The 18,667-nt window shown below is 51.8% G+C and overlaps 1 protein-coding gene across 2 annotated transcripts; it reads left to right on the forward strand.

Moving 5' to 3' along the window:
- The first annotated feature begins 6,076 nt into the window (after positions 1–6,076).
- Positions 6,077–18,398, forward strand: IGSF10 (immunoglobulin superfamily member 10). Of its 2 annotated transcripts, XM_422837.8 has the most exons (7): positions 6,077–6,320; positions 6,666–7,050; positions 7,670–7,799; positions 8,667–9,057; positions 9,557–13,762; positions 14,390–15,281; positions 15,998–18,398. In XM_422837.8, exons 2-7 carry the CDS (start codon positions 6,869–6,871, stop codon positions 17,904–17,906), a joined length of 7,710 nt encoding a protein of 2,569 aa, XP_422837.6. In that variant the 5' UTR covers positions 6,077–6,320; positions 6,666–6,868; the 3' UTR covers positions 17,907–18,398. The 2 variants fall into 2 exon arrangements, with proteins under 2 accessions (XP_422837.6, XP_046754715.1); XM_046898759.1 differs by lacking the exon at positions 6,077–6,320 and having other exon boundaries at positions 6,529–7,050.
- The last annotated feature ends 269 nt before the right edge of the window (positions 18,399–18,667 follow it).

Raw genomic sequence — 18,667 nt, forward strand, 5'->3', positions numbered from 1 at the left:
AGGCACCAAGCAGCAGCTTTTGATGTGCCCTCCAGCACCGTGGCTGATTGATTAGGCTCTGTGTCAGCTGAGATGGTGGGAGTCCAAAAGCCACAGCTGGGGTTCCTGCGGCTGCCCAGACATCAGTGACAGCCCATCCTGACCAGAAAAATTCATCACCTCTTGACTTCACGTGTGATGCACTCAACCGGCAGAGGGGTACACAGCAAGAAAGAAGAAAGCCCCTGTTTGTGCCAAGCAGATCACAGGCACAGAGTGCTGCTCTGCTGCGACCTGCCTGGGCCAAAGTCACTCTGAAGCTCAGGGTTGAGGCACAGAGCTGTGAGCTCCAGGCAGCACTCCCCACCCTGCCACAGGGGAGATCACGTAACTCATTAAGTCACATCTGAACCACCTGAAGTGTGTTTGAATTTAAGAGTTATTCCTCACTACTGAAATTCAATTACAACTCTCTTACATTGAAAAAAAAACAAACTTAACTCCAAATATGGCCACCCCTCTTTACATAACAGAGAGAGAAAAAAAAAATCCAAAAAATAACAAATAGTGCCTTATCCCGAGAGGAACAACAACCTTTTACAGAAGCCCTGAAGGTTTCAAAATTCACCTTTTGGGAGCTGGAGAACCTTCCCTCCCTGGAAGATGCTCTGATCCCCAGAGCCCTTCCTCCCCGGGTCCAGCACACCGTGCTGCTTGTCGCTGCCTGCTCCCCCCTGCTCGCATGGAGCAGCGCTGTGCAAACAGGACAGTGGGCTTCAGCCACATCTCCAGCTCTCTGAGCACACAGCCCTCCCCGCAGTGCAAACCTGCACACCTCTCTAGGAACCTGTTTGCACTGCCTGCGCTGTTACCTGCACTGACTGAATGACTTTAGTTCTGATCAATTCGAGATCAGAATGAAACACTCTGAGGACTGTTAAGCCCTGATTAGCAGTTTTGTCTTAATTCTTAAGTACATGCCACGTGTGCTCATAAGTTTTTGCTTTTTGGTTTTATCATCAAAAAAAAAAAAAAAAACCCAAGGTTATTTATGTAACAAAGAAAACAAACCAAAGAACAGAACCATATGATTCTTACACTGCTTCTCACGCTGTAGGTTCCAAGGACACTGCTCAGCTGCCATCACTCAGAGCCCCAGCAGCCATATCCATGATCAGAGAAGGGCACATCCTGCGTAGCTGCTGCTAAAATGGTGGCCATGGCTGCACCCAGCTGCAGCCTGTTGGTTCGTTGGTTTGCAAGCACCCAGCTGCAGCCTGTTAGCACCCCGGGGCAGGGCAGCCTGACTGGCACAGAATGGCCCTTCTGCTGCAGTTGTGTGGAGAAAGTAATGTGAGTATAATGTTTTACATTGATTAAGTTTTAATTTTCTGGCCATTTTACAGCCAGCACTGCTGGAATAGAAATGGGAATTAAAGCAGCCAGATCTGGTAGCATCCCCTTGAGCCACTGAGATATCAGTGCCGTTATGCCATGGAGAAGGAGCAGGAGTGGAAGGGGGACCAGTCAACCCGAGGTGCACTGTGAAGTCAGCCCCGAGATTCTGAGAGTTAACAAGACCATTAACTTAAATAGGACTGAAAGTGAACTGCGACAGGATTATTGTCACAGGATTTTGCTCCTGGGAAATGGGAGCGGGATCTGTTTTCCCATGACCCACTGCTGGCTCTCTCCACGTTAATAGAAGTATTTATTTAAGCATTAGCAGCATTCAGCATTCGGACTGCATACCTGAATGTGTTTACTCACGTGAATGAGAAAAACCCAATCCTTGATACATAAACTCCTCGGTCACGTTGCCTGGGTTCTTGCAGGCTACACAGAGCTCAACACTGTACAAAGCAGACGTGACTTACAGTTCCTGTGTTATCTGTGCAAATACACGAGCAATTTAAAAACACTGACTGTGTTTGCAGAATCAATGGATGCTTTGCTGAAAGCCTGTCCAGTCCATCACAACAAAACTGAAGTGCCTGACCACGGCCCTAAGCCGCAGAAGAACTGTACCTCAGTGTGCTATTTTGCAGATTCACACCGCGGTGCTCTCAGAGCCTGAGATTGGTTTCAAGGCTGTCCAACAACGCCCTGAGCCAGCCCTTACCAGAGCCTTGTGATGCTTCTGTTAGCTGCTCTGCTTGCAACCTCTATTTCAGTCTAGAGAAAAAGCTTTAAAGCTCACTTAAAGAAACTGGTTAAAGCACGAGCTTCCTGCAGATGCCGGCGTTCTCTGCGGTTCTGATCCTAGAGGTATTGTGGTCACGTCTCAAATCTGCAGTATTTGCTTTGGAAAATATGGTAGGACTACCTAAATCCTTGTGGAGAGTATGTACCCTGTGAGCTGAACTTTCCCTTCATGCCTAAGAACCTGAATTCACCAAACATTCCACCCAAATGTTCTTCACGACCTTTCAAGCACGGCTTACTCTGTTTCTTCAGCACTCGGCCTCAGGAGCAGAGATCTGCATTTACAGTGCAGTCGGTGCGCTCCACTGCATAAGAGATGCTGATACTGGAGATCCAGTCTGGAGCATGCAAGGGTAGGCTGAGGTAAGCTGAGGAACTAAAAGCACCTTACAGAAAGCATTGCATAACCTCGTGCTTACAGCCCTGTCATGGGACGGTGGCCCAGCGGTGGTTTCCTTACAAATGGGGCTGTTTGTGTACAGCTGCTCCCCCGGCGCGGGTCCGGCACGGACTCACTCAGGCACAGCACTTCATACTGCTGCAGATGCAGACCGGCTGTTCTCTTATCAAAGTGTTGTTGTTTCAGCCTTCAAAAGCTCTGGCAGATGTGATTGCTTCACATCACATCTTCGGGCCTTTCCACACGTAAATTAGAGCAGAAGCCATAACCTTTTCAGGGGAAATCATTTCTGGTGCAAGCAGAGGGCTCTGGGAGCGGAGCGGCGGCTCAGCCCATTGCCGGCCATGTGTCAGCTGATGCTCTGGGCAGGTTCCCATTCCTCCCGCCTGACTGCTGCAGAAGAATGAGGCAGTGGGCAGCCTTGTGCCCTGGGAAGCCATTGCTCCACAGCAAGCTCAATTCTTGGATAGATTTGGACATCAAACCTCTCTGTGGGCTTTCCTTTTCCAACATGAGTTTAGAACAACATATTCCTAAAGCAGCTGGCATGCTGCTTTACCATTTATTTTGTTTTGCTTGGGATTACTTCCATACTTAAGTAAACGGTAAGACAGTCCAGTTCTGAACAACAAGACACGTGATCTGGAACCACACAGTGAATTGGCACAGAAGATACTGGAAGAATTTGGCCAGCAACAAGCTGTGGAAAAAAAAAAAAGGCAGAATGTGAAAACATTTTGCAAATGGCCCTTAAGGAGATCTGCACAACATGGAGAGATGGGATGGCAGAGAGCGGAGAGGAGTGAGGCAGAGTGGGAGTGTTGTGGGATGGGAACTGAGACACGTGGAGCAGTGGTCCTCAGTGAAGGGAAAACTCATTCATTCCATACATCATTTCCTTTTTGCAGCATTGTTCCCCAAAGCCTGAGTCGTACTGGATTGGCTCATTCACTCTGACAAAGATGATAACGAGAGTAAAAAAGTAAGAAGAAAAACTGAGAAGCAAAATAAGAGCATCAGGCGATGCGGTCTGTTGGAGGGTGGGTTCGTGTCTGTGTTTGAAGTCTGTGCATGTTGGACGTCATAGGACTGGCTTTCCCCACGGATGCGGAGCTGTCAGTAATGCTGACACGTAATAACCTGAGTAGTGTTTGGTTCCAGGGCCTTCTACTCGGCTCGAATGGTATCTTCCCTTGAAAAAGGTCTCAGAACCAGAATTCGGAGCAGTGATTCTACACTAACGCATTGAACTACTGCTCAGGAGAGATGGCTCACGCCCCGCTCTGCCGCAGATGTCTGCACGCCCTGCAGAGTCACCCAACGCCGGGCCCTGCGGGCTCAGCTGTGCCTCCCACTGCTGCACCAGTCTGCATCCCCAGCACTGCAAAGCACTGCTCCTCGCGGGCATGGCGGGGAGCACGGGGCACAGGGACAGAGCACACATCGCACCGATGGACGTGATCTGACTGCTGTGTGTCACCCGTTCTTCAAGGAGGAGAAAACCCACACAAACCGGAGCTGTAGGACACTGCCCTTCCTCCTTCCTCGTGCAAATTAAGTCATGTCATGTATAGTAGGAAATGAACTGGGAGAAAAAAAATACAAATGGAATTGCATTCTAAGTTTGGTTTGTGTAACTTACTTTGAAAGCCCATCTCCAAAGCACTTTCTTTGTTCCTCTCCCCAGCGCTACTGTGTTTACACTCAACCACAATTCCTTGCCAAAATAGAGTCTCAGTTAACAAAAAGCTCCCTTGATTCTCCCCAGTAATGAATTCCATCTAAAGAAATGGATTTGCCAGCAAAACAGAAAGAGCAGCATGGGTTTGTAGAACCATTGTGCTTTTTGCAAGGCAGCCCCGTTAAATCACAGCCACAATATAATGGAAACTATTCCACATGTACTTCAGCAACCCTATGGAAGGAGAACTTTGTGGGCTGTTGTAATCTAATCCTGCATTTCTCAGAAGTAGAGTAAGAGCCGGGCTCTGATTGCAGTGCACATAGTGTGTCCATAAGTGAATACCCTTTTCTTAAAGCTTCGACACGGTACGGTGTGTATTTTACATACATGCATTCACTTTTAATGCAGTTTTTCAAGTATGTGTTTTGGGGTGAGGCTCTCAGAAGAAACCTCAGTCCCTCTTCTACCACAAACTACGGAGACGTGTCAATCATTTCTACGTGTCTCTACATCCTGTTTACACAGCATCAGAACGCGCTGCTCCAGAAGTCCTGACCTCAGTAATCCAGAAGAACAAAACAGCTCATGAAAGGAATTCAGCATTGCCCTTCAGGGTGGAATTAAGCTTTAGCAGGATGTTAACGGCAACCCTGCAACCCTTTCCTTACCAGTCAGAGAAGCAGCACCTGGAGGATGGGGCAGCGCGCTCTCATGTTCCTCCTGGCCATCGAGGTGGCACCTAAAAATGACAGCAGAGGACATAAAGCAGTGCTCAGCCGAGCTGTGCTGCCGTTCTGGAGGCACAGGCAGATCTATTCATGAACTCACACAGAGGACTGAACATTGATGGCAAGATGCCTGTAGTCAGTGGGAACCTGTCCGGAGCGTTACTTTGTGACTTTTGGTGTGTAGCATAGATGTTCCTTGGATAAATATGTTGGTGGAAGTTTAGCAACTGTAACAAATACAACCACCAGTAATCCTTCTTCAGGCAGATGAGCAGCAATGCTTCTGCAGAAGGAGGTCTGTGTGAGGTTGGAGAGGTACTTTTTTTCTGATTCTTCACTAATTTGGACGGAGTAGCAAAAGCATAACGCAGACAGAGGTGCCTGAGAGGTGGCTGCACGGTCCGTGTCTCACCCGGAGCACCAAAACTCAGCGGCCGTTTGCTCTGCAAAGACACAAATGATGCCGTGGTGGAGCAGATGAGACAGCAGCAGCACTGACTGCCAGCTGTGTGCTGCGCGTCCCACCCTCTGACCTCAGCGTAAAGGGACTGTAAAGCTGGACAGAGCCAAGGTGCCAGGGGGCTTTAGGCTGTACTGGGGCAAACTGAGGGCTGGCAGAGAACCTCTGACCCGGCGGGTTTTGCTGGTAGGAGGGATGGCGTTGGCAGATACCAACGGTGAGTAACACTGAGAAAGGGGAAGGAGACCACGGGCCTGCAGTGCCGCCCTGAGATGGGTTTCCTCAAAGGTCCCAACTCTCAACTCTGTGCCAGAAACTTCCTTTGGATCAGAGGGCTCACATTTAACTTCACGTAACACCGACTGCATAAAGCCATAATCATTTAGCAATAATTAAGGCACCTTTTAAAATGCATCTGTAAGGTCTCACAGCTCTCGAGGCACGCAGCGATGCTTTAACCTCCCCTGGCAGCCTTTGGACAGGAGCACGCCGATTAAGCTTACCGCTGTTACAAACACCATTCAGCAAAACACGAGGAGCTGAAGTATCGGCGGAGGAACACCGCTCCTCGAGGCAGCGGGGAGTTTGTAGCGTCACCGGCGGCCGCCGGGGGGGAGGTGCGGGAGAGCGTTCGCCCCCTGATGCCAAATCTCAGCGGTGCCGTTCCTTCCTCTCGAAGGCGGCTGCGGCGGGGGAACGCTCCAGCCGAGCCGCGGGGGTCCGCGGGGCCCGGAGCTCCCAGCGCTGCGCAGAGCCGAGCCCGGAGCCCCGACCCCCCACACCCCCGCCGGCAGGAGGCCGGGCTGGGCTCACCGCTCCCGGCCTGGCCCCGAGGCAGCGCCCGCCGGGGCTCCGCTGGCGCAGGTAGGGGCAGCAGGACAGGTGTCGGCTCCGCTCCCAGCGCGGCTGGGCGGGGGGAAGGTGGGGAGGGGGAGTGCGGCGGTGCCGCGAGGGGCTTTGAAATTAGTGACAGTTGTTTGGAGTAATTACTGGCACGAAAGGGGCTGACGTGTTCCTTCCCGAGGACGAATCGCTAGCAGATTTATAAACGGCCGGACAGCCGCGGGGTGTCGGCGGCCAAATGCGCCGTTCCGACTTTCTGTCCGTCGCGACGTGACGGCGTTACCTGCAAGCAGCGGCGCCGGGTGCGCGGCTCCCTCGGACGAAGGGTCGTGCGGCCGCTTCTCAGAACGACGCGTTTCATTTCAGCGATCCGAAACCCGAGGGCAGAACCGAGAGCAGAACCGAGAGCTTCGGCTCAGCCCGGCGGCCCGGCTTTTCTTTGAAGCTGCGAAGCTTCGTCAACGGGAGCGGCCCGGCACGGCCGGCGCTCCGAACGCCGGCTTTGCTTCCCGTGCAGAGCCCCGCCGCTCCCCGCGCCGTGACGGCCGCGCCGCAGCGGTTCCCGCACGATGGGCGCCCCGTGCCGCCGTTGGCTGCGGCCGCTGCTCGCCGCCTGCCTGGCCGCCCGCCTGGCCGCCGTGTGCCCCCGCCTCTGCGCCTGCTACGGCCCCGCCGAGGTGCACTGCACCTTCCGCTACTTCACCGCCGTCCCTCCGCGCATCGCTCCGGACGTGGAGCGCATCAACCTGGGGTACGTTCGGGTCGGGGCTGTACTTGTGAGCCGTTATCGTTCAGCGCTTTGCGAAGTAATAACTGAGAGCTCCCAGCTGTAGGGCTAGAAACTGACCCAGGCGGGGAATGAAACTTCGCTGAATAGTCTGCATTATTCAGAGGCGGCTGCAATGAGAGCTATCGAGGTGAGACCCTGCAGGGCTGCGGCTCCGCGGCGGTCGGGGCAGCACAAGGAGGCAGCGCCCTCAGCGTGGGTCGTCCTCACGCTGCAGAGGAAGCCTCGTCCAGGTCTTCTCCATGACAGTACGATGTAAAAACGCAACGCTGTATTGCAGCTCCGTGCCATTACATGCACCCCTTGCCCTGGTACCCTGCAGCCCTAAACCGGCATTCTTGTCTGCGTGTTTCTGCAGTTATTTCCTATATCCACTTTGGATACAGCCTTCAGGAAGCCACCCTGGACAAGTTAAAAATTCTGTGCTAAGAAGAATGTATGACATACACAAAACTTCATCTTAGCTATCAGAAGTGCTGTCTCTCTTTACACGTTTCAGAGAGTTTTCTGTTGGTTGTGGTTTGTTTGCTTTGAAACGTGTGGCTGTCTGACTCAGCCAGCTCTGGGATGCTGTTTGTTCCAGGTACAACAGCTTGCTTACGCTGACTGACACGGACTTTGCCGGCCTGGAGAAACTGGAGTTACTGATGCTGCACAGCAATGAGATAAATGCAATCCCTGATAAGGTGTTCAGGGATTTACGATCACTACAGGTAAGGAAGAACGTCAGGGATAACCCAGCCTTAGCTACCATTATGACCTTTAAGCAATCAGACAGCAATACCAGTCTGTGGGAGCAGCCCAGCTGCCTCCAGCCTTTTGGATTCCTGTTCCTAATTGTATCCATGGGAAAGGTAAGGACACCCAACAGGCACCACGCTCATGGGAAATGCCTTTCCTTCCCAGGTGGGCATGCAGGTACAGTGTAAAGAGAGCGATGAACACGCTGGCAGATCTCTGTCATAATATCTTAACTGGCAGATGCAATTGAGACTTCCTTCGATGTAAGGAAGGCTGCAGAGCTCCAAGTACTGCATCTGCAGTCTTTAACTAATTTGTCACAGCCAGTATAGCATCCATCTATTTAGTATCTGTATTTGCCATCTACATAGTCATACATACAGAAGTAACTGAACGATTATGTATGACCAACCATTCCCAACCAATTCCATGTCAAGTTAACAGTTACTCTCTGGTTAAATTTCAATCCAGAACTGTTGTTAATTATTACAGAGAAGTAATACCATCATAGCCATGATCATCTGTGACCACGATAAGCTGGAAGTGCTCAGAAAACACAGCCCTGACTCGATTGCTTTAGAGTATGACAGGTGAGGAGGGAGACACAGAAAGCAGCTAATGGGTGAGCGTGCACAGCTCCAGGTTCCATCAACCCTCGTGAAAGCCACTCCTGTGCCTGAGAGCTCAGCTGTTACCTCCTCACAAACACAAATAATTCCTCCTATGCTTTCTTCCCATCCATTTGCCCTGCTGGTCTGTTGCAATGTTTCACACAGTAACCACCAATCAGAACGGCCCGGGAGCCTTACAGCAATATAACGTTGCTTTTTCATCAACAGGTCTTAAAAATGAGTTACAACAAGGTCAGTGTACTTCGGCAAGATGCTTTCTATGGTCTGAAGAGCTTGGTCCGGTTGCACATGGACCACAATGAAATTGAATTTGTAAATCCCAACGCTTTCTATGGCCTCACATCACTGAGGTTGGTCCACTTGGAAGGAAATCTACTGAAGCAGCTCCATCCGGATACTTTTGTCACCTTGAGCTACCTCCAAATATTTAAAGCATCCTCCATAAGGCACGTACACCTGTCTGACAACGCGCTGACCTCGCTACCACGAGAAATGCTTTCCTACATGTCTGAGCTGGAGAGCATTTACCTTCATGGAAACCCGTGGTCCTGTGACTGCGATCTACAGTGGTTTGCGGAATGGGCAAAACAGAGGCCAGGTGAGCTGAAGACTTTGCCTGTTCTTTTTAATCACCTGACAGAACCTTGTTCTTCCCGATACCACCGCCCTTTATTTATCGACATACACTCCTAGGGAAGACAGGAAATGCAACTGCATCTGACATGTCTCTAACTGTTCTAATGTTGATGATCAAACTGCTCACACCATCTATATAACACATCCAATACACCTCTGAAAGACTGATACTGTTTGTCCCACACCCCTGGAATATCATGGCAAATTAATAGATGTAAAGCAGAAGCAGCTATGTGAAACTTGTCACTCTTTCACAGCCTGCCAATGACCCATTTGTGAACAGCAGGCCATTACAGCACGCCTGCGTGAATCTCACATTCCCTTCTGCACTTCTTATTTTTTCCCCCTCTACTTAAAATGTTACTCCCCAGCATCCGTTTTGTTTGCTCGTTTAACTCCTCAGAGTCCTAGTCCTCATACTAAAGATTGTATCACAAATGCTGTGTTTTTCTTTCCTTCAGATGTCATAAAGTGCAAAAAAGACCGAAGTTCTGGTGCCCAGCAATGCCCAGTCTGTGCCAGCCCCAGGAACTGCAAAGGGAAGAACTTTGTGGGTATTCCTCCTGCAGCTCTAACCTGCACTAAGCCAGTCATACATCACACCCTGAAACTCAAAAACCTCACAGTGCCAGAGGATGGGGATCTCGGCTCTGTATCTGCCAAGGACTTCCTAGCTCCCATAGGATCCGTGGTTTTGAACATGACTGACCAAGGAGGAAATCGAGGTAACTTGGTTTGCAACATCCAGAAACCAAAAGAAATGTCTCCAATCTCCTTGCACAAAGAGGACAATGTCACAGTACTCAGAACACCATTCTCATCATTTCTGGTGTGTGAGATCGCTTACGGACACATTCAGCAGCTGTGGAGCATACTGGCCCTGTACAGTAATTCTCCCCTCAAACTCGAAAGGAGCGCCCTCACAACTGAAACACCTTTCATCACTTACCGATATAAGCAAATCTACTCTGAAAAAGACGAACTTTTTACCAATGTGGAGGCTGAACTCAGAGCTGAACCGTCGTGGCTAATGCAAAACAAAGTGGCACTGCAGCTTGACAGGACAGCAACCACACTTAGCACACTGCACATCCAGTACTTCACTGATGCTCAGATTATTTTGCCCGCTGTTGACCAAAAGAAAGTGGGCAATAACTGGACAGTGATCTCCAGGGCCAACAAAACACAAACAGAGCACACTGTTCTAGTCGGGGGGACCGTACAACTGGACTGCCAAGCAATCGGGGAGCCAGCTCCTGCAATAGAGTGGATATTGGCCGACGGGAGCAAAGTCAGAGCCCCTTATGTCAGCGAGGATGGCAGAATTATAGTAGTAAAATCTGGGACGTTCACGCTACGCACAGCGGATACGTTTGACACTGGGCTCTACCACTGCATAGGCACAAATTATAATGATGCAGATATCCTCACGTTTAGAATCACTGTGGTTGATCCTTACGTGGAACACAGCAGTGTAAATGGGGCCCAACTTTCCGCAGCGGTTGGCAGCATTCTGGACCTCCCCTGCACCTCCACCGCTGTTCCAGACGCTGCCGTTAGTTGGGTGCTACCCGAGCGCGTGGTTCTTCACCATTCTGTACGAAACAGACATATTTTTGACAACGGTACCTTAAGAATACAGGGGGTAACAGAGCGAGACAGCGGCTACTTTAGATGCGTTGCAGCCAGCCAGTACGGCGTCGATCTTTTGGTTTTCCAAGTGCTGGTTAGAAAGGACAAAAGCACCCCACAGGAAGTGCCCATAGCTGCGGGAGAGTGGGAAGAGAGCGATGCCTCTGGCGATGCCATGCCGCCCTCAGCTAGAGGAAAGCTGAACTCCTCAGCTGCCCTGCTGAGCTGGATGGATCAGGAGCCCTCTGCCCCAGCACGCAGACAGCAGGGCACACACAGCGCCCGGACAGGCAGCGGCCGCAGGAGGATGATGTCCCGTCAGCACAGGGGCAAAGCCAGCAGGAGGCTCAGGGGGCACCGAAGGCACTTTGGCTCCTCGGCCAAGAGAGCCAACCCCCAGCGCTGGGCGGCCTTCCTGGAAAAAGCAAAGAGGAACCCACCCGGGATAGAAAAACAAGAGGTGGAAACAAACCTGCCAGTTCAGCTCCACGAGTTCTCAACGGTGCCTGCGGATGAGGAGGTAACGTCCGGTGCTGCCATCTCTCCAGAACAAGAGTTCATGATAGCAGAAACAGAGAGGGCCACCATGTCTTCCCTGGGGAGCACAGCAGGAAGCACAACCCCTGTGGGGGCCGGGACCCCCCCGCCCGCTCCCTTCCCACAGCCCATCCCATCTGCCAGCCCCACGCCAGCAGATCTAAACCCTACGGCCACAACCTCAGACTCATGGGAAAGACCCCATTTAAGTCGGTCGTCAGCAAATGGTGGGAAACAATCGACGGCAGCAGAGGGAGCGGGCAGAACATCCACGCTCAGCAGTGCTCAGCAAAGGCCAGCGTCTCCTGGAGAGCGTAACAGTGGGCGTTTAGAGGCTGTATCTGCGACAACCATGGGGAATGTGACAGCCAGCAGCACACCTACGACTTCCCAAAACGCAGTGGGTGAGATGCATGGTTTTACAGAGCTTACCGATGAGATTTCCACCCAAACAGGTCAGGCATCTGCAGCAACAGTCAGTGAGCCAAACCCTCAGTTCGGTCACGTTCACTTCCACAGTGCTCCGGAAGCCGTAACTCCTGCACTACCACCGGGCCCAAACATCGTTACTCATCAGCACACTCACACCATTTGGGATGTGACAACTCACACACCTCGGGCCCAGCAGCAATACGGGAGAAGGAGGAAAATTTCTGGTAGGAGAAAAATGGTCAGGCCAGGACGTCTTCTGAGAATGAGAGAGCACAGGCACAATCTGGGGAAGCAAGGCTCTGCTGGAGGGCAAACAGCTACTGCTCCAGCTGTCCTGCTGAGTTCGACACACAGCCCAAACTTACCTGCCATAAGCAACTCACACAGCAGCATCGACCCGCTCAGACCAGAAGCGCCTCTGTCTTCTCCCTCTACTACAAATATGCCCTCAGAGCACCCAGCAGGCACAGCTCTGAGCACAGCATTCCGCACGGAAGAGAACGGTGTCCCCACTGCCAGGCAAGGAGCCGCTTCCACAGCGGTGCCCGTTGGTACTGAAAGCACCGGAGACGCTGTGCAGCAGGAAGCAGAGAGCAGAGCTCCACGTCACAGCAGCACTTACAGAGCACAGCCTGTTAGCAGCAGACTGACAACGACTGCAACCTGCACAGCTCACACTGCAGAAATCACACTCATGATGAGCACAAGGACCGCGTCTGCTCCCCAGTCTGTCTTCTCCAGATCCTCAACCAAAGACACCCTGGGATGGAAAATTACAAGAGCATTTCTCTTTGGAAATGACACACAAAAGGAGGTGCTGAGGACAGATGCATTTCCACCAACAGAGGTATCAGCCTTGCTTCCTAAAACTACAGCAGCAGCACCAAGGCCCCATGTGTCTCCTCTGCCCTTCACACCCATCTCAGCAGGCGTCCATCACAGTGGTGGATTCCCATCTTTAGGCAAACCCACTGACAGCAGCAGTACGTCAGAGAAGCCCCCTGACGGCAGCCCTGCAGCGAGCACAGCTGGAGGAATGGGCAGAGAGAGTCCAAAGCCAACAACCACAGCTTCTACAGCTCCTCAACGTGACACCAAAATGATCACAAGTAAAGTGTTCAGAAAGGGAAGAAGGAGAGGCCAGAGGAGGAGGCGGCCCCCTAAAACGGCTCCTTCACAAAGCTCAGCCACGGGCACCCGCACTACAGCAGACACAGCCTCAGCCACCACAGCCACAGTCAGCCCACCCGCTGTGCCCACAAGGCACGCACCTGCAGCAATGGTGTCCGACAGCCCGCCTGCAGACTGGGTCACAGCTCTATGGACTCTCACCCCACCAGGCACAGCACAGCATGGGCCCACAGCAGCCCTGCAGACAGCAGCGGCCCCCAGCATGGGGGTGAGCACCCCCCCTGTGTCACTGCTGCCCCGCAGCCCTCGGCCACAAACCCCCACTGCAATGACCCCAACCCCACCGCTGCCCTCAGAGCCCCTCGGTGCCACACGTGTGCATCCTGCTGCAGTCAGTGCTGCAGCGCACTCAGAACCCACTCAGCAACTCAAAGCCTTCATCCCAGTGGCTGAGTGGCCTCACCTGGGGACAGACGAGGAGGCCACGCGAGGCGGCCCCGTGGCACAGCACATGGACCCGGGCAGCACAGAGCTGAGCAGCAGAGCTCTGGGCACTGCAGCTCCCCAAGCCCAGCATCCCACCCCAGCACTGCCCATGGGGGGAATCGGTGCTGGGCTGCCATCTGTGGAATGGGGAGGCAAAACCTTTACAGTTGACACACCAACCATGCCGACACCGCGGCAGGTGGCTGCTCCACATGCACACCTGGGGGGCAGCTCTGCCTACAGCTGGGCTGGCCAGAGACAGCGTCACGAAACCACCACCAGCATCCCTCTGTCCTTGTCCTCTTTAAGCAGAAACTACTTCACAAAGCCCAGAATAATTGGAGGAAAATTAGCTGCCTTCACCGTGCTGGCCAACTCAGATGCTTTCATTCCATGTGAAGCTACAGGCAACCCCCAGCCAACAATAGAGTGGACCAAGATGTCCCCAGGTAAGCTCAGCAGCAGCTCTGGTCCCATGGTCTGGCAGGCGGTTGGCATGCTGCAGTCAGTAGTGCTTGTCTAGGAGTACTGTGAAGGACCAGCTATGGCACAAACTAAGAAACAGTGAGAAAAATGACATCCCAGCACGTTTGCTGGAGTGTCTTAATATTGACTACAAAACAGTTGCTAAGGGAAATTTTAAATATGTGCATATGTAAACAATAACTCCGAGCTTATTGTGAGAAGATTAAAGCTCTTCTTGCCTGTTACCTGCTGCTTCAGAACGATCAGACAAATGAACATCTATCATAACGAACCATGAAATCAAGTTACTGCCATAGCAAAACAGTCATGAATTTGCAGCGCTTGCACACAGCTGAGCCAAAGTACTTCTGGCTACCCAAAGCCTTACCTGCTATACCCAAGCCTTGTCTCTACTGAGGAACACAGTTTTGGTTTTCTTTTGAAGCTTTTCCATTGCATGTACAAGATTTATTATTTCTCCCCTTCCTACCACCACTGTCTTGGGTATTAGGGCAGAGTAGACCAGGATAAGGAAAATGTATACGGGTGCAGAGCAAAATGAAGTGGGATGGAGAGGTCTGACACTGCGCTGTTGTCCCTCCCTCCTGCAGACACCGATGCCCCAGCAAGTGGCAGCAGGTGGATGGTGCTGCCCAACGGCACGCTCGCCATCGCACAGGCAGCCCTGCAGGACGGTGGGCAGTATCGCTGCACCGCCACCAACGTGCTGGGCACAGCACGGCTCCTGGCCACGCTGGCCGTGGTGGCCTACCCACCTCGCATTGCCGGCAGCACACGGCTCCTCACTGCCCATGCCGGGATGCCCGTGGCCATGAGGTGTCCGGCCGAGGGCAGACCTCCTCCCTCCATCTCGTGGGTTCTGGCCAATGGAACGCACGTCTCCAGCTCTTCCCAGGGAAATCAGAAAGTTCTCGTGCGGCCGGATGGCACCTTAACGATCAAGGACGTCACAGTTTACGACAGGGGCCTCTACACGTGCACGGCCACAAACCCAGCAGGCACCGACGTGCTGACTGTCAAGCTGCAGGTCATCGCAGCACCTCCCATCATCCTGGAGGAAAAGAGACAGCAGATCGCAGCTACAGCGGGGCAAGACCTGAACCTCCCTTGCACTGCAGAAGGGAATCCTCAGCCCCACGTCCACTGGGTCCTCTCCAAAGGGACGGCGGTGAAGCCCCTGCAGTTTGTGAACACCAGGGTGCTGCTGCTCCCCAACGGCACCCTGCGGCTCAGCAGCATTGTGCCTGCTGACAGCGGGAACTACGAGTGCATCGCCACGAGCTCGACAGGCTCAGAGCGCCGGGTGGTGATCCTCACCGTGCAGCACCGGGACACACTGCCAAGGATAGCTGCTGCCTCCCAGGGCATGACTCAGCTCAGTTTTGGGGATAAACTGCTGCTGAACTGCACGGCCACAGGGGAGCCCCAGCCCAGGATAATGTGGAGGCTGCCATCCAAGGCGGTTGTAGACCAGTGGCACAGGTAGGAGCCTGTTTTCTTCCCCAGCTCTTGGAAAATTCACACGCTGGCATCTCCAGTGCAGATGCAAGGGAGTGGAACATCACTGGATTATGAGCTAAATTCACTTCTGAACACCACTCTGTAGTACCAACAGCAGCAATCTCCTAGCTGAAATCATGGCAGAGTGAATGGCAGCACATTCTGGCACCAGTGATGTCCTCAGCCCCTGCTGCCTGCAGGCTCGAGCTGAACGCAGGGACATCAGGAAGACAGGTGCTTAAAGCTGAGGTGCACTAGCAAGGATGTAAGGAAATACTGTGCAAATCAGCTCCAGCTCGTTGTAGGCATTTAGTGACACCTGAAGGACACAGCCCCGTTATCTGTTTCTTTCATCTGCACTGTAGACACCCAGATTTGATTTACCCACCATTCACATCCCAATGCTGGGGGAAAAGAGCCTTGGTATTTTCAGTAAGGGAAAGAAGTCTAGGAAAACAGAAGGGCTGAAACATGAATGTAGTGCCTTCAAATATTTGCTTAAACTAGCCAGGTATCTAATATAGAATATATATCATGAGGAATTTTTAATTTATGAGATAGAACTTTAAATTGGGAAATCAAGGAGAAAAGCTCACTCTGTACTTAATGAGTGAATACTGTAAGCCAATTCCAGCACTCGGTATTCACCTTCAGCGCTTTGTTCCATAATTCCTTTCCTCTTTCTCCCCCCACAACAGAATGGGAAGTCGAATCCACGTGTACCCCAATGGATCCCTGGTTATCGAGGCAGTTACTGAAAAGGATGCGGGGGACTATTTGTGTGTCGCAAGAAACAAAATCGGAGATGATCTGATACTGATGAAAGTCAGCATCACAATGAAACCAGCCAAGATTGACCAGAAACAGTATTTCAAGAAACTGGTGCCCTATGGAAAAGACTTCCAGGTGGACTGTAAGGCCTCTGGGTCACCTGCACCAGAAATATCCTGGAGTTTGCCGGACGGGACGGTGATCAACAACGCGATGCTGGCAGATGACAGCGGACACAGGGCTCGCAGATACGTCCTCTTTGACAACGGAACGCTGTATCTCAACAGAGCTGGAGTAACAGAGGAGGGAGACTACACCTGCTATGCCCAGAACACTCTGGGGAGAGATGAAATGAAAATACACGTCACAGTCGTCACAGCAGCCCCTCAGATAAAGCACAGTTACAAGACGTACGTTAAAGTGAAAGCCGGGGACATGGCGCTGTTGGACTGTGAAGCTGCTGGGGAACCTAAACCAAAAATATTCTGGTTGCTGCCTTCCAGTGACATTATCTCCTCTTCCACAGACAGGCACCTCCTGCACGTTAACGGCTCCCTGTCAGTCCGCCGAGCCAAACTGCTGGATGCTGGGGAGCACATGTGTGTGGCTCGTAATGCTGGAGGGGATGACACAAAATTGTACAAACTGGATGTTGACGCTAAACCACCTATCATAAATGGTTTGTACACGAACAAAACTATCATCAAAGTGACAGCGGTGAGGCACTCGAAGAAACAAATTGACTGCAGGGCAGAAGGGACGCCTCCCCCCCAGATCATGTGGATCATGCCCGATAACATTTTCCTGACAGCCCCGTACTACGGCAGCAGGATCGTCATACACAAAAACGGGACGCTGGAGATCCGGAACCTAAGGCCTTCCGACACCGCAGACTTCATCTGCGTGGCACGGAACGACTGGGGAGAGAGCGTGCTGGTGGTGCGGCTGGAGGTACTGGAAATGCTAAGGCGACCCATGTTTAAAAATCCATTCAATGAAAAAATAATAGCAAAACCTGGAAAAACAATCACACTGAACTGCTCTGTGGATGGAAACCCTCCACCTGAAGTAAGCTGGATGCTGCCCAACGGTACGTGGCTCTCCAAGGGCACCGGGACGTCCGAGTTCCTCCCAGGAAGCAATGGAACCCTCAGCATCCGCAATCCCAGCAGGGACAAAGCAGGGAAGTATCGCTGTGCAGCTAAGAACCAAGTCGGCTATATTGAAAAGCTGATCGTCCTCGAAGTCGCTCAGAAGCCCACCATCCTCACTCACCCCAAGGGTCCAATGAGGGGCATCAGCGGGGAATCGTTATCGCTTCACTGCCTGTCTGACGGCAGCCCCAAACCCAGCACGGCGTGGACTCTTCCAGGTGGCCATGTGCTGGACCGACCTCAGATCAACAGCAGACACATCCTGCTGGAAAATGGCACGCTGGTTATACGAGCAGCTACCATTCACGACAGAGGGAATTACGTGTGTAGGGCCCATAACCCTGCCGGAGATTTCTCTATAACCATTCCTGTCACCATCGTAGCCTATCCTCCAAGGATCACAAACAGACCCCCACAGACCATACATACGATGCCTGGTGCAGCAGTTCAGCTCAGCTGCACGGCGCTGGGAATACCAAGGCCAGAAATTACATGGGAATTACCTGACCACTCCATACTTTCTACAGGGAACCATGGCCGAGCATCTGGCAGTGAGCTGCTGCATCCCCAGGGGACACTGCGCATCCAGAACCCCCAGCCATCAGATTCTGGAACGTACAAGTGCACAGCAAGGAACCATCTTGGCAGTGATTTCACAGTAACATACATTCATGTCATTTGAAATAAGAAATACAGAATGAATGATTGGTAGCAAAGTCTACAGCTGGACTGAGTTTATTCTTGGACAAAGTTTAATCAAAGGCAGCCAGAGGCACATAAGTGCCTAAATACATTTACAGGATTCAGTCTGCAATGATCACACAAAAAAGAAAAAGGACTTGGGGAAAATTCGATCTAGCATTACTATCCAGCATTGGCTCAGTGATCGAAGGGACCTAAATAAAACTGAACTTGGGGCACTTTTGCCCTGCCAGCAAACTTGGAATATTACATGAAATTACTTGCTAGAAATATACCTAGAGAACTTCTGTACAGGATTGATGCTTTCATATTAGATCAATAGTGCTCACCTTGCGTGGCCATCAGAAGCGTGGATCTAAAAGCAAGAGTGTCCAAGTACCAAAGAGCCCATCTTACTGCGATGCAGATTACCTTCTTAACATGTTAGATTATTTGGTACATTTATTTAAATAAACCTTCTCTGGTGAAACAAGCAGTGAAGACTGATTCACAGTCTTGTGCAGATCGTTAGGGGGATGCACGCAGAAGAATTTGGGCTTTAGTCCAGGTTGGCATCGTTTTCCAATTGTCACAAAAGCACTTTTAAAGATTTCTCACAATGACATCAGTCTGCATGTCAACTGAGCATTTTGCTTTCTCAGTGCACTGGGTAGGTCTAAGGAGAGTCCTTTTGCCTTCAGAACAGATGGAAATGGCTACACACACATTCTGCACAACCGAATGGTGAGCTGGACCGGTCAA

The sequence above is a fragment of the Gallus gallus genome, chromosome 9, assembly GCF_016699485.2.
Source record: "Gallus gallus isolate bGalGal1 chromosome 9, bGalGal1.mat.broiler.GRCg7b, whole genome shotgun sequence".
Lineage (NCBI taxonomy): Eukaryota > Metazoa > Chordata > Aves > Galliformes > Phasianidae > Gallus > Gallus gallus.

Coding starts and splice junctions, on each gene's coding strand:
- IGSF10 (XM_422837.8), top strand. CDS start 6,869: ATGGGCGCCCCGTGCCGCCGTTGGCTGCGGCCGCTGCTCGCCGCCTGC. Junction 9,058..9,556: donor ATGGGCAAAACAGAGGCCAG/GTGAGCTGAAGA, acceptor TCTTTCCTTCAG/ATGTCATAAAGTGCAAAAAA. Junction 15,282..15,997: donor GTTGTAGACCAGTGGCACAG/GTAGGAGCCTGT, acceptor CCCCCACAACAG/AATGGGAAGTCGAATCCACG.